The sequence below is a fragment of the Astyanax mexicanus genome, chromosome 1 (genome assembly GCF_023375975.1).
Source record: "Astyanax mexicanus isolate ESR-SI-001 chromosome 1, AstMex3_surface, whole genome shotgun sequence".
Lineage (NCBI taxonomy): Eukaryota > Metazoa > Chordata > Actinopteri > Characiformes > Acestrorhamphidae > Astyanax > Astyanax mexicanus.
The window spans coordinates 26,769,461-26,785,478 of NC_064408.1; the positions used below are offsets into that span (position 1 = coordinate 26,769,461).

General features: G+C 36.0%; 2 protein-coding genes across 2 annotated transcripts in view; one reads left to right on the forward strand and one right to left on the reverse strand.

Annotated features, from left to right (window-relative positions):
• Window positions 1-5,940: 5,940 nt before the first annotated feature.
• On the forward strand, window positions 5,941-8,421 carry LOC125799255 (piggyBac transposable element-derived protein 4-like). The gene has a single exon (XM_049475508.1). The coding sequence runs from the start codon at window positions 6,538-6,540 to the stop codon at window positions 8,242-8,244; it is 1,707 nt and encodes a 568-aa protein (XP_049331465.1). The 5' UTR covers window positions 5,941-6,537; the 3' UTR covers window positions 8,245-8,421.
• A 1,223-nt stretch (window positions 8,422-9,644) lies between these two features.
• Window positions 9,645-16,018, reverse strand: part of drd2b (dopamine receptor D2b) — a 247,899-nt gene continuing 241,525 nt past the window's right edge. Inside the window, exon 9 of the transcript XR_007438092.1 lies at window positions 9,645-9,774. The gene's annotated coding sequence lies outside the window, so the exon portion shown is untranslated. The remainder of the gene's footprint in view (window positions 9,775-16,018) is intronic.

The window sequence follows — 16,018 nt, forward strand, 5'->3', positions numbered from 1 at the left end:
AACAGGCAAAGGGCAAGAATTAACCATCGGTGAGTAGCTGGGATCATTGTACAGGAAAACATTGAAAAACAAAACAAAACAAAACAAAAAAATCCATTAAAACGTTACAGAGATAGTCCATTAAGACTTTTGCTCAAGTACTTTGAGGACAATGAAGATGATGATGAAAATGATTCCAAGGACCAGCGCTGCGATGTTCAGGTTCCTTGCTGTTCTGGAGTGCTCGTGAGCCCTTGTGCCATCTCCGATCGTGTTTGCAGTATCAGCCTATAAAAAGTTAAAAAGTTTTTTTTTCTTTTTCCTGCTCTTAGTTTTACAGTGTTACAGCTATCCTGCACTTGAAGAAGAAATGCTATACAAGTTTTTGCTCAGGTGCATGTTTAGAATAAGAAACTGCACTTTTTGCTGCTAGAAAAAAGTTTATTCTAGCTTAAAAAAAATTATGCTATTATTCTTCCAGAGAATCGTTATTTTATCTTCATTTTTTATAAAAAAAAGAGTTACTTATTAGTTACAACTTACCCTGCAGGAGAACACAATAGCCGCAATTCCCAGAGGAAGGCAGCAGCACAGTGTGTTAAAGATGGACCATCCCAGGTATGTAGGGGCACTGTTTGCACTCGGACCCCCAGTCATTTTCCCGTCCATATACCAGCGTCTCGGCTCTGCTGCGGCTCTGATCACGCTCCTCAAACAGCTGCAGTGGTCCTGCTCTGCAAGAAGCCTCAAAAATAATAAGGGTTGGGAGTCAGGAGCAGTTGTTTAGATAGAGGACGTGGGCTGTGGCCAAAAAGGGGGTGGAGAACTCAGAGAGGGAGAGTGTCAGGTTCACATAACTGGATGTAATTACAAGTTTTTTTTCTTCTGTTTCTTTTTTTTGAGAAACCAAGTCAAAAAGGGAGGACAGAAACGAAACAAAAAGTCTACAATAAAAGTAAGATCATTTTTAACCATGATAAAATATGGCACACATACAGTAAACCTGTATTTCGCTTGAATAAAGCATGAATAAATAAATAAACAAATACAGTCTGTAGCAAGCAAAACTAGATACTCTATGTTTTTTATGTTTTTATTCATTCATTTTGGTATTTTTGAAGTGAATTGACATATTATCACTATATATCATTGTGTTCAGGTAATAGTAACCATGTGAAACTGGAATCATTGTACAGAAAAGCATTGAAAAACCAAACGAAACAAAACAAAAATCAAAAATCCCTTAAATGTTGCAGAGACAGTCCAATAAGATGGATTAAGTACTTTGAGGAAAATGAATGATTAAATCATTTCAGCTGTGCTGATTTATCCACATACACTAACCTGTAGGGTTTATTTGTACAATACAACCTTTAAGTAATAATAGTTTATGTCCCACTGGCTCCATCTAATTGCATTCTGGATGGGTACTCTCCCTGTCAGTATGTAGTCATTTCCTCCTCAGCTACATTCTCTTAGGTATACTGTAAATGTACACCCCGTTCCAAATTATTATGCAAATTGGATTTAAGTGTCACAAAGATTTTTTTTTTTGTTTCTCAATTAAAAGTCATGTATGATATTGTGTCTCAGGGCTCTTTGGATCACTGAAATTAATCTAAGGAAATCTAAAGGAAAACTACTTAAGGAGGATGTTCCACATTATTAAGCTGGCCACAGGTTTCAAGCAACATGGGGAAGAAAAAGGATTTTTTAAATAGTGCAGTGCCTTGGACAAGGTATGAAAACATTAGATATTTCACAAAAATGTAAGCTTGATCAAAGAGATTTGTGGCTGATTCAGAGCAAAGACAGGTTGATGCAGATAAAGGCAAAATGAGGAAGGTTTCTGCCAGGCAAGTTCATTTGATGAAGAGAGCAGCTGCTAAAATACCGTTACAAACCAGCAAACAGGTATTTGAAGCTGCTGGTGCCTCTGGTAGATGTAGGATCCTTCAAAGTAAAATTAAATTTGATTTATACTCTAATGGATGTCATTTGCGTCGACCATTTAGGAAAATCAGGGGAAAATATCATTTGCATAATAATTTGGAACGCAGTGTAAAACATTTAGATTCTTTGTTAAAATGGACTACCTCGTCTCAGTATTGTAGACTGTAAAAGTTCAGTTTAAAGTGGCAGTCTGTATTATTTTGTTTCTAAACTAAAAGTAGAAGCATTTCTAAGTGGAGAAGGGATAAAATATTGTGTTTAATGGTACCAATGTGCTGAAACAACCATCCCTGCTAAGCCTGATATGTATTTACCTACTTACGTCACATGTACAGCCTCTAGAAGAGGATCCAGCTCAGTTTTACTGAACGCGAGCGGCTGGTGGCGCAATGGGGACTTCAGAAGGGGAAATTCAGAGCTCAAAAGCTTGTTTATTTACATGTATTATTTACATATATATTTACATAAATAGAGGATATAAGTCTCTTATATCCTCTGAAGACATTTCCCTCAGCATTTTCTGATTGAATGCGCTCTCTCTTTCTGACTGGACATAACCTGGAATCAAGTGATTCATCCGCTCTGAAAGGAGACCACATCACACCCACCCAGTTTAAAATGATTCTTCCGCATGCTCTGTGCAATTACCCATTCTCACCAGAGAGGACCCTCAATCCCCCAAATCCCAAAACTTACAGACATCAGCTAACTCATTAAAAGACCATTAATGATTATATTTTCTGTAGTTACTCATAACACCATCAGTATGTATCATCAGATATTAAGAAAACATGCTGAGATTAGGCAATGGACTATAATGCCATTACCACGACTGACATAATGATAACTTTGAGTAACACAAACGTAATGCAATAGTTACTTTTACTGGTAATTAGTTACTTTTATATTGGAGTAACTCAGTAACCCAGTTACTTTTTTGGAGAAGTAACTAGTAACTGTAACTAATTACTTTTTCAAAGTAACAAGCCCAACACTGCCACTAGCATAGTATTGGCAGGGGCATTTTGATCCTGAAATGTATATTTTTTTCACTTATCAGATTAAGAGTAAGACTTGTCAGACTTGTGATCACACTTTCCACTGTATGCCAGTTTGGCAACTCGTGTGAGTTTCACAATCTGGGGAGGAGTGGGTGGGGTAGAAAACTCTGTCCAGTGTGTGGAAATTAAACTCCTGTAGCCATTATAAACACTGGCTCTGATTTATTGCTTTAAGAATTCATTCATTTAATAAATTACAGTCAACATGAACCTTATCTGACTTATTTTGATTTTTCTCTAAAAACTTATAGCTGTACTATGAAGTAAACTTTCTTAAAATATGTTAAACATTCATTTTCTTAGGTAATCAGTTACAATAAAAGTTTTTAGTGTTCTGAACTGAAGCAGCGTATCGTATGCAGTTTCCGTGATTGTTTGTAGTGTGCTCAGAGGGTGAGACTGATTTATCTAGTGAAGGAGGAAGGAAGCAGTGCTGGCCTGCACATTTCAAAAGCTCTCTGATATAATGTCTCACACATTGACTTGTGAAACAGGTGCAGATGATGCAGCATGGGACTTTTTTTTCACTATTTCTGTTTACTTTGAAATATGTTGTCACCGGTAGCCGTATGTTCTTTGTTTGCATTGCCAATGCTTTGTAACAGAGTGTGTGATAGTAACTATAGTTTCATTAACTCAGTAACATAAGGAGGAGAAAAAATGAAGAGATCACTCCAGTTTATGAATCAGTTTCTCTGATTTTGCTATTTATAGGTATATGTTTAAGTCAAATGGACATTGTTATTTTATTCTATAAACTACGGACAACGTTTTTCCCAAATTCCAAATTAAATATTTTAATTTAGAGCATTTATTTGCAGAAAATGGGAAATGGCTGAAATAACAAAAAAGATGCAGAGCTTTTAGACCTCAAGTAATGCAAAGAAGACAAGTTTTTATATTTATAAAGTTTTTATAAAGAGTTCAGAAATCAATATTTGGTGGAATAACCCTGGTTTTATTCACAGTTTTCATGCATCTTGGCATGTTCTCCTCCACCAGTCTTGCACACTGCTTTTGGATAACTTTATGCCACTCCTGGTCTATATATATAGACATGCAGTGTAGTTGAGCATCTGTAAGGTGTCTATAATGGACCAGACAAATGAACAGATATCACAATTATTTTATATTTCAGTGTGTTTATACTTACATTAAAGTTGTGTGTGTAAAGTTCATGTGATAATTTCACTGTAATACTGTAAAAATGGTTCTCCAGATCAGCATAAAAATTACTTTTTTGAACTTTTAAAAAAATTTTATTTAACTGAAATAAATGATTGGAGTGAAATAATACTTTTATTTTAATATTGTTTAAAACATAGTTATCTCATGAAGTTTTCTCTACAGGTGTAATAACATAATATGAATACTTTTTTCATAGTTACATTTTACGCATTAACTACTTAAGTAGTTTTATATATTTTGTGCAGAATTTACTGTAAATATTATTTTAAATATTATTCACAGCATAATCTGTCATTGGTTTGTAATTGGTTAGATCTTTTACATTTGAGGCCTAAAGGATACAAACAGGAAAAATAAGAAACTGCCGTGTACAGAAAGTGTATATGGAGTTCATATTATGTTTTTATACTAATCTTTAATTATTTATTATCAAGAGAAAAGTACTATAGAAATGAAGGTCTGTTTTTTCATAAATTATTATTAATGTTATTATTTACTGCTCTTTTTGCTAATGGATTTGAATGATATTAAATTTAATTTAATTAAATTTTATTCATCCCATTGCAGTATATAGTATATCCTATGAAGCTGTATTAGATCTGTAGTAGACTGAATTAGGTTATGCTTGGGTTTCATGAGTGAATCACACTCCTTGGCAGTTCCCTCCTGTTCTTTATCATTATCTGTGTTTTCTTTCCACATGAGCTCACCCAACTTAACCTAAATCATTGTGTGATGATGTTTTACTAACTGCCATGAAATAGATTAAATATGATAGGGTGACCAGACGTCCTCTTTTTCCCGGACATGTCCTACTTTTGAGACCGAAAAAAATGTCCGGGAGGGATTCACCCTAAAATATGAATATGACAAAAAGATGTAATCCGTTCAGAACAATGTGTGAAAACTGACAATAGAAAGTACAAATATTTTGCCTTGACCCACATCCTAACCTAAACCTTAAATCTAACCCAAAACCTAACCTTAACCCAAAACTTAACCTTAAATCTAACCCAAAACTTAACCTTAACCCAAAACTTAATCTTAAATCTATCCCTAAACCTAGCCTTAGCCAGTGTGTGAAAACTGACAATAGAAAGTACAGTGGCATTTAAGCCATACTGGTTTGTTCAAAATGAAAGTGGAGTAGATCAGCCGGAACAATTACAAACAACCACTAAAAGAACATAGTTCAAAGCATTAGTTTCATGTTCTGTCATGTCTTAAAAACAGCTTTAGAACAAGCACTGCATGCACAGGGCTGACTGGCGACCACATGAGGACATCTTTATCTATATATCTTATCTTCATATTTTTATGGCAGTAAAGTTATTGTTAACAAATATCAATCTTTAGTAGGGTTAGGAGTAGGAGCACACTTTTTAAAACAAAAAGGCGTCAAAAATTCTTACTTTGAGGTTCTTTGAGAGACTATAAAAACAAGTTTAGGTGTTGTTACAGAAATACCTTGTTTAGTGTAGACATTTGGTTTTAACCAAAATATTATATGTGAACGGTGCCATGAAACATGGTCCAGACCAAAATAGCATAATTTGGTCCAAACAAATTAGGGGTGAACCATAAACCATAAACCATAGTCTGATTCGTTTGCACTTTAAAAGCACTTTTTTAGATGATTCAGACATTCAGACTGTTTAACCCTTCTATTGTGTTCGGGTCAAAATTGACCCGTTTTCAAGTTTAAATGTGTAAAAATTACCATTTGCTTTTTTGTTCTGGAATGAGGCTTCATCTAATCCTCAGACACACCTGATTGAATGTAGAAATATACATTTTTACCATTTTAGTAAATTCTAAAGGTCTCAAAAAAAAAAAGTTACATCTGTGGTGTTACGGGTCAAAAATGACCCGGCAGAGACTACTGGCTGTTTTATGCATCACCTTAAAGCTATGGGTTGCTCTGAGGATCAATTGTGGCCCAATATGCCCAATTATGGCCCACACACACACACACACACACACACACACACACAGGCTTCTTTCACATGCACAGACACAGAGACATATAGAAAATGCATACAGGCACACACAAACACCACCCCCCACGTGAACTAAGACTTTCTCACAGCATATTGATACATTGTTTATAAACATTGGCCCACATACACACACACACAAACACCACCCCCCACGTGAACTAAGACTTTCTCACAGCATATTGATACATTGTTTATAAACATTGGCCCACATACACACACACACAAACACCACCCCCCACGTGAACTAAAACTTTCTCACAGCATATTGATACATTGTTTATAAACAAACATTGGCACATATAAAGAGGGTTTGGGTGGGATATTATTAGTTGAATTCTGTAGGAGTATCAGTCAACATGAGCAAAAGGTATTCTGTTCATGAGGTGCTAGATCATATCTTTGGTAATGATGGTGATCTTGAGGAGAGAGAGGGAAGTGAAGCTGAGGAGGATGTGTCTGAGGAGGAGGATGATGTTCAGTATGACCCTGAACAAGACCAAACATCTGATGAGGAGGACCCAGATGTCACAGATGCTCAAGGAGAGGTCTTCAAGTCAAAAAAAGGTGACATTTCATGGTTATCAAGCCCTCCTCAAACCCAAGCCAGGGCACCGATGGAAAACATCCTCAGAATGACTCCAGGGCCTACTAGATACGCTGTGTCACACGCCCAAGACATCAAGTCAACGTTTGAACTGTTCTTTCCACGACCTATTCAGAGTATCCTACTTGAGATGACCAACATGGAAGGGAGAAGAGTGTTTGGTGATAGCTGGACGGAGATGGACAAAACACAGCTAGATGCGCACATGGGACTGTTGCTTCTTGCGGGGGTGTCCAGATCCTGTAATGAAGCTACGGCCAGCTTATGGGATAGTGAGTCAGGACGCCCTATTTTTCGTGCCACAATGTCCCTTCAAGCCTTTCATGTGTTATCAAGAGTGCTACGTTTTGACAACAGGGAGACCAGAGTTGCTCGTCGTGAGAATGACAAGCTTGCTCCCATCAGGGAGGTTTGGGACAAATGGGTGGAAAATTTACCCTTTGTGTACAATCCTGGGCCAGAGGTGACAGTGGATGAACGGCTAGTCCCTTTCAGAGGCCGCTGTCCCTTCAGGCAGTACATGCCAAGCAAGCCTGGAAAATATGGGATCAAAATATGGGCAGCTTGTGATGCAAAAACTGCCTATGCATGGAATATGCAAATATATACCGGAAAATCTGCCACCGGAGTGCCAGAGAAGAACCAGGGCAAGCGGGTCGTCCTGGACATGACCAAGGGTCTTCGGGGGCACAACATAACTTGTGATAATTTTTTTACCTCCTATGACCTTGCGCAAGAGCTTCTAAAGAGGAAGCTGACGATGGTGGGAACAGTCAGGAAGAACAAACCTGAGCTTCCCTTAGCTCTTCTTGGAACGAAAGACAGGGCTCCTCTCTCATCCAAGTTTGCATTCTCAGAAAGAACCACAGTTGTCTCCTACTGTCCCAAAAAGAACAAAAATGTCATTCTGATGTCAACTCTCCACAGGGATGCTGGTGTGAGCAGTAGGGAGGACAAGAAGCCAGACATGATCCTGGATTACAACAAGAACAAAGGTGGTGTTGACAACCTGGACAAGGTCACCGGCACATACAAATGCAAGCGGGGGACAAAAAGGTGGCCAATGGTTGTGTTCTACAACATGCTGGACGTTTCGGCATACAACGCATATGTAGTGTGGACTGAAATAGATCCAGGATGGAATGGAGAAAAACCTTTCAAGAGGAGGCTTTTTCTGGAGGAGTTGGGCAAGTCTCTGGTTTCTCCCTATATCGAAAGACGAAAGAGGCTGCCCCGAACCGAAGCGTCTGTTCGTTTGGTGAAAGGGCTTCAGCCAACACTCACATCATCATCCTGTGATACAAACCAGGGAGGAGATTCCAGGAGCAGCAAGAGGAAGAGGTGCCAGTCCTGCCCCGCCAACAAGGACAGGAAGTCCAACACCACTTGCCACACATGCAAGAAATTCATTTGCGCGGAGCACACAGTAACCATCAAATACTGTGATTCATGCATTTGAACACACACACACACACACAAACACACACACACACACAGTTAAAGTTTCTGATGCTAAGTTTCATGGTTCATAAGTTCATAAGTTCATTCAGAGTGACTCACCTGCACTAACATCATATTATTTTTCAATGTTCAGTTTATGGTTAATGCAGGCGCACACACACACACACACTGTTGTTGGTCATTGTTCATTTGTTAAAGTTAAATTGCTTGGTTAATTGGTATGGTTAAATAAAAGTTGGTTTTATGGAAAGAAATTTGAACACTTGTTGTCTTTATCCTACTATTTATCTATGCGGGTCAGTTTTGACCCGAAACACCAAAGATGTCACTATTGTTAATAATTTTAAATAATATTATTTTTTTCTTTGGTAGGTGTACTCTAATATAGGTCTATAACACATTTACAGTTTCTAATTACTCAGTCTATAAGTATGACAAATATTTTTTGTGAATTTAAATAGTTTTTGCATTCAAAAACGAGTGGTACTTTTTAAAACACTGTGTCTGTGGAGCCAACTAAAGAAATTTCCCACACTGGTTCCATTTATATGAATGTATACTAAGCCAACAATGAGTTGAAAAACAATATTGGAAGAAAACTGGTGATTTTAAGCATTTTCAAGCATTTTCAAATCACGGGTCAAAATTGACCCGCAAACACCACAGGTGTAAACAGCTTTCTAACACAATATAAGGGTTAAAGGAAGTTAAAGGAGGGCATCATCATCTGTTAATCAGATTATAAAAAAAAGGACAGGCGTTGTGCTGAAATCTGACTACCCGCCTCCCACACAGAAATATAGGGCAAAAGCTTGTACAGCAGTTGTGTGACACCTGTATGTACTGTCATTGTAGAGTAGCTCTTATTTATAAACAAAAATAAAAGAGATCTGAGGGTTATGAATCATGATGGGGTGTGAAAATTTGGTGACAGACATAAAAACATGTAATCACATAAAAACTGTAAGATACTGTAAGATATTAGCTTGGGAGAAAATGATGTTCAGACAACCACCCCCATCACCAAGCATGTATTTAATATTTTAGAACTGATGCAAAGATATTTAACAATTTATTTGCATATTTTATAGTCAATTGTTTTCAAAGACATCTGGAGAAATGTACAGGGGTAGGACAATGAAACTGAACCACAATAATGTATTGTGGTGACGGACAGAGTTGAGGTGCACATTGAATTCTGCCGTGATTTGGGCAGCCGTGGTTTTATGTTTTTTGGATACAATCCGGGTTAGCACCCGAACATCCCTTTCAGACAGCTTCCTCTTACAGCGTCCACAGTTAATCCTGTTGGATGTGGTCGGTCCTTTTTGGTGGTATGCTGACATTACCCTGGATACCGTGGCGTATTGTCTTGATACATCACAAAGTCTTGCTGTCTTGGTCTCAGATGCGCCAGCAAGACGTGCACCAACAATTTGTCCTCTTTTGAACTCTGGTATGTCACCCATAATATTGTGTGCATTGCAATATTTTGATCAAAACTGTGCTCTTACCCTGCTAATTGAACCTTCACACTCTGCTCTTACTGGTGCAATGTGCAATTAATGAAGATTGGCAGAGCAGATTTAACTTGCCTATTATTACATATAAGTTTTTAAGGCACAGAAATAAAAAAAAGCTTGTTTAATACTAGACCAAGGTTCTTTACACTTTTTTATTTTAATTGGAAATTAAAATCCTTATTGAAATGTACTGTATTTTGTTGCATGTTCTCAACAGTTCAGTATATTAGCCAGCTCTAAATTAACTAGCTAAATCAAACCAGGTGAAGTCAAATCAAGTCAAGTAACACAGTAACACAAGTGTAGAGGTGAGTAGAAAACATAAGCTTGTAGTCTCTTTTAATAGTAAAAAAAACTTAATACATACCAATAAAACACATACAACCTAAACTATGCATACATTATTCTACATAAGTACGGTGTACACATATTAACATATATGCATGTTTACATACATATTATAAACACGTGCAATTAGATATGAATTCAGGCGAAACAAAATGCATATGAATTGGTGCATGGGGAGAGGGGGGTTTGGGGCTTGGACGGCGCATTATGACTTTGTGTAAAGTGCAGGGTGCAGAGTGATTTTGTATGTGGGTGAAATGTGATCTTGTGTAGTTGAGACAGATAAGATAAGGTTTGATAAGGTTTTGATGGATTGTGGACTGATACACTGCTACTGGCTGTTCAGCAGTCTGATGACCTGAGGGAAGAAACTGTTTTAGAAGCAGACTGTTCTGTTCTTCATACTTCTATGAAAAAGCTAGAGAAAATTAGTTTATTATCGAAAGTGATGCAGCATGAATAAGTAAAAGAACACATTTTGTAGAGACAGAGAGAGACAGCAGCTTGTGACATGCAGCAAAAAGACCTGAAGCTTTAAGTGCACGTGTTACGGTACTTGTGGTGTGTGGCCACATTGATACCAGCCTTGCTGGTAAATGACAGGAACTGTCAACCTCGGTTTTACCCGCATTGAAAGAGCACAGTCCTAAATCCGCATGCAGATGCCAGAAAAGCGTGAATATGAGTTCCATTAGAGAAGTTTAAATGTTTCAGTTCTGAAATCCTAAACAGGTAGTCCATCTTTATTGGGTGCATAAAGGCCAAAATGTACAGTCCACTAGTGAAGTGAAAATGCCTCTATATGACTTTACAGCTACAGTATATAAGGTGTAAATGTATTTTTTTTTTTTTTCAAAATTTCTTAGTATAAGATTTTAATCCACTTGAGCCTCTAAGGAGTAGATCACATCTATTGACCTTCTTATAAAAAAAGTGTTAACGGGTTCAGGCCGCTTTGCAGTGGTGTGTAATAAGGCCCTTCTAACCCTTTTAGAGAAGGAGTGACAATAGATGCATGAAAATCATTACATACTATTTAATGAGCAAATATATATTATAGTTATTATAAATTGTAAGCATATATTTCATAAATTAACTAAATTAAAAAACAACAACTAATTCAAAGCATTACTCTGCATTTTTCAGTGGCTATAGAATGCATATCTGACTGACAGCAGTACTAACCAATCAAAACTGACTCTTAAAATAGCGTCTGCCCCCGTGTGTCTGTGTGATCCTTCTACTGATTTTTTGAAGGGTGTAGTAATGAGTCTATTAGCAAAGCCTTAGAAAAATCTAACCAATCAGATTCATGATTTTCACTACGGGGCGGAGCCATGGCTGTCTAACCCCTTCTCAGCAGCGTTCTGATGTAGGTGCTGTGCTTTGGTTAGTTGTAAAATGAAGGGCATGCTGGATTAGTTCAATAGTTAGCTAACTATCATGGACTTGCTACTGCAAATGAGACAGATATTGTGTCATATCATATTATATGATTATATGACATTATATTAAAAAGCCTTTTAAAATAAAAAAGCCTTTTAAATTTTAAAATGAAGCATTGAAAAACCTATTGTGGTCTGTTTTACATGGTACTTTTGTCATTTGTTGCTGTATTTGCGGGATATTAATGTGTATTTAGTTCATATAATTAAGACAGAGAATATGCAGTTATTGTAATAATTATTAACATGTAGGTCGGTGGGGGTGGCAGTTGTTGCAGAAGGAGTACCTATTATATTAACTGCACGTCACTGCCAGCATGTCTAAAGAATCCCTGTTCGATTCAGCGTTTTTGAGTGGTATGGCGTTTTCGTGTGGACGGAGACAAAAACCTTAAAAATATCCGGATTCGTGTGGGCGGGGTGTCCCAAGTTTGCCATTAAAACGTTTAAAAATATTATATTTGAACTAAATGAAAAAATCTAATATTTGTTTTTCATTGCACTTTTATTGCATTACAATAACACTTTGATATAAATATAAAGAAAACATAATATTAAATATCTACGTGTGTGTAACAATGCATTTATATGTATTTATATATATTTATGTCAATGTTAAATATAAAAACGAGATGAATAGCTAAAGAGATGATAGCTATAAACAGTCGAACAGCATAGACCTTGAGCTTAAAAACAGTAAATACCAGGAAATTGACCAAAAGACAATAAGGAAATCCTAGGTGAGTGTATATTTGATCAGAACATTAAGCGCATTTTTAGAGCAAATCATTTGTCTGTAATACTGTGGCACAAATGGCTGTGATTTTTAGTATTTTTAATATGCAGTTCTATTGGATATGGTTTTGTTAACTGAAGGAGAATTATAGCATGCATAACTGCATAGTGAAACAGCTATTTCTTACAATTTCTTTCATATATTTCTTTGTTTGTATTTGCCCTTTATATCCATATATCCCTATCCTATATATACATAGATATTTACAATTACACCCATAAAAAGTATGCTTTCTGAGTTAACCCTAAATAAAAAATAAATAAATAAATAAACAAACTGAAAATGTCAAAATACCCCCCCCCCCACCCTACCAAAAAAATAAACAACAAAAAAAAATCTAAAAAAGTACTTTGGTATCACTTTAAAATAAGGGTCCTTTATAAAGGGTTTATACATCATTTATAAATAAGTTTATTAATTGCTACTAATTAGATTAGAAAAACGTAAAAAAAAAAAAAAAACATTAATAAACATTAAAAACACATACACAGAGGGGGCAACCGTGACCTGTCTTTTACCAAATATTGCAAATAATAATCCATAATCCCACATTAATTTATAATGTTAAACCTCAGCTCTTTCTGGATGCTGATCTTACTTTCTCTTTTCCATCAGTGAGCATTAACATATCTGTTTATGCTTAACTTTATTAATTTAACTGATTATTATTAAATTATTTACGTGTAATATTAATGGGGGTACACTTACATATTAAATGACTAAACTGACTTTCTATACTATTTTATTTTCTATGTTAATGCTGACTGATGGAAAACTTAAATTAAGATCAGCATCCAGAAAGATCTGAGGTTTTAGAGTATCAGTGAATGTGGAATCACTGTTTGGTACACGCCAGGTCACTGTTGCCCTGTCTATGTACAGGTATGTGTTGTAACTGCTTATAAATGTTTGTAATTAATGTATTTTGTGTTTGTTTTAATGTAACTGCTTGTTTAAAGTGTTTTCAACCTAATTAATAACCATTAATAAAATCCTTTATAAACCTTTACAAACCCTTTGCAAAGGAGTTTTATTTTAAAGTGGTGCCGGTATTTTTTTTTTATCAACAATTTATTTAACTGAACATAACAATAAATTAAAATAATGGATTTATTTGTATTTTATTTATTTGTATTTATCTGAACAATACAGATATATTAATATTTGTTTGTTTTAATAATTTTATTCTCATGGTTTGCATGGTTAATTGGTGCATTCTTGTATTGTTCAGAGCATTTACTGTCAGTACTGGTCCTTAACTTCCCAACACCCTAAGCAAAGTGTGACGGGGGCACCCCCTCAACTAAACCACACTGACTTTCTCTTCCAAAGCAACATAAAAGTTTGCACTCACCATTTAACCCCTCTCAGAATCATATTTTGCTGAGTTTCATATTTACTCAGTAATTGTTCTGTTATATTAATTAAAATAACTTTATATTTAATGCATTTTGTTGTTTTTTTATGGTGAATTTGTCAGTCATGTTATCATAAGAAATCATGGTTTATCTCATGTTTAATGCTCATGGTGATCTACCTATATTTAGATTCAACTACACCACCAGTTTCCAGCAGTAACCTCAAAGCAGCAGAAAGATCTCAGTAGAAGACTGATACTGCATGTCTACCGCAGTCAGCTTCATTCTCACAGTTCCTTTAATCTTTTGTTGAGCAGAAAAGGCGGGTGGGGATTTTCGGCAATGGAAACTATTTATTTATATGCTGTCTATATGTCTCTATATGAAAGCTTGTCTTCAGTGTGTGAGTTATGTAGTGGTTAATGGGTGGGTCTAGTTTTTCTTCAGAGTATAAAGAAAAACTCGTGCAGCACAGACGTGACCTTCAGTGAACTGAAGTCTTACTGTCTTTACAATGCTTTGCCTGCTTAATGTCATTTCTATAGTATGTAAATGATAAATCACCAGATAATGTAGCACATACCACTGATTAGTCCTGCAAAAACACATTACAAAAAATAATTCTTATAACTTATACATCTGTGTATTGATTCGCTGCATCAATTTTGGAGGTTTACTGCAGAAATACTCATATATGAGCTACTAATTCCTTTCCATTCCACCTTAAACATATTTCCCTTTCACCTTAAAAAGACATATTACATTGGGCCTGTGGTATATTAAGTGCTTTATGAAATTACAAACAGTCCACATAAAATAAACCTGGATTCTAATTTAAATATTCTGTTCCACCTTAAAAACTGAAGACGCAATGTTCAAAGCATCTAAAAACACACTGTCAGCCTGAAGCCTATGTCCCCACAGCAGTAATTAAGGTGGAATGGTATATTAATGGCATTGAAGTTGGAGTTAAAAGGAGATAAAAGGAAATCTAACAATCTAACATCTTCATGTAATGATTTACTGAAGACAATAAAAAAGTGTATTTAGGAAAGCTAGATAATAGCCACTTACATGTAGTAGGCTTGTGCAGGTGCTACCTTAATGAAGACGCAAACAACATGAACAATAATATGATTGAGGCAGGCAGATGAGAGGTAACAATGAATTGTATGATCCACTTTAGGACTGTTTGAAATTGTATAATACGATTATTCCAGCCATAATAAATGTAAATCTATTGTGTGTGTGTGTGTGTGTGGGGGGGGGGGTTCAAGTCTTAATTTGAGGTGTTAGACCACCCAAATCCCCCCATAATCTGTACACTGCTTTTCTTTTCTTAAAACCAAAACACCAACTTAAGGTGTTTGTCCTTCTTATCATTCCCAAGGATCAACTCATGTATGATTATACATATGCATTTGGCAATTTAGTCAGAGCAAATCTCAGAATGAGTAAAAAATAGACATAATTATCGTTCTGTGATAATAGTTTTCATTAGAAAATATATTATTAACGAAAAGATCTATTATCATGCTTGTCATTTAAAAGAAAATTGTTTGCATCATTTATGGTGGAAGTTTGAATGCCAGGAAATTACTGGTTATAAAAAAGTACAAGCCTACATTTAATATGAAGGCAGTGCACTGGTCAATTCCATCTGCCATATTAATTAAATCAATTAAAACAATGCCAGTGTGACTTGATTAATATGACAACAAATATGAATGGCAATGGTTCTGAAGTAATAATTCTCAAAGGTTTTGACTGAAATATTAACATATATATCATGCTATAGAGAGTTAATAACATTATTACAACAACCAACCATACTGAGAAATATCAGATATACTGACTAGAGTGAAGATGATTCCAGTTGCCATTTATGGACAGTAAAGCATAACTCTGACATTGGCCAGAGCAGGTAAACTTAGAACAGCAGGGATTTGTCAAAGTGAACGACTCCATTTATCATCCGGCACTCCGGCACTGTGTTGTGGTTGTGCGCGTCGAGGGAGAGCGAGCTTAAACAAATCATTGGGATAGCCCAGCGTGAGAGGCATAGCTGATGGGAATAGGAGAAGTTCTGCTCTTCTTGTAACTGATAGGACATGTTAGAACAATGAGGGCTGATTCTACAATCAAAGCCTTTGTCAATTATATGTACAGTTGCAAGAAAACGTATGTGAACCCTTTGGGATTACTTGGATTTCTGCATAAATTGGTCATTAAATGTGTTCTGATCTTCATCTAAGTCGCAACAATAGACAAACACAGTTTGCTTAAACTAATAACTGTATAG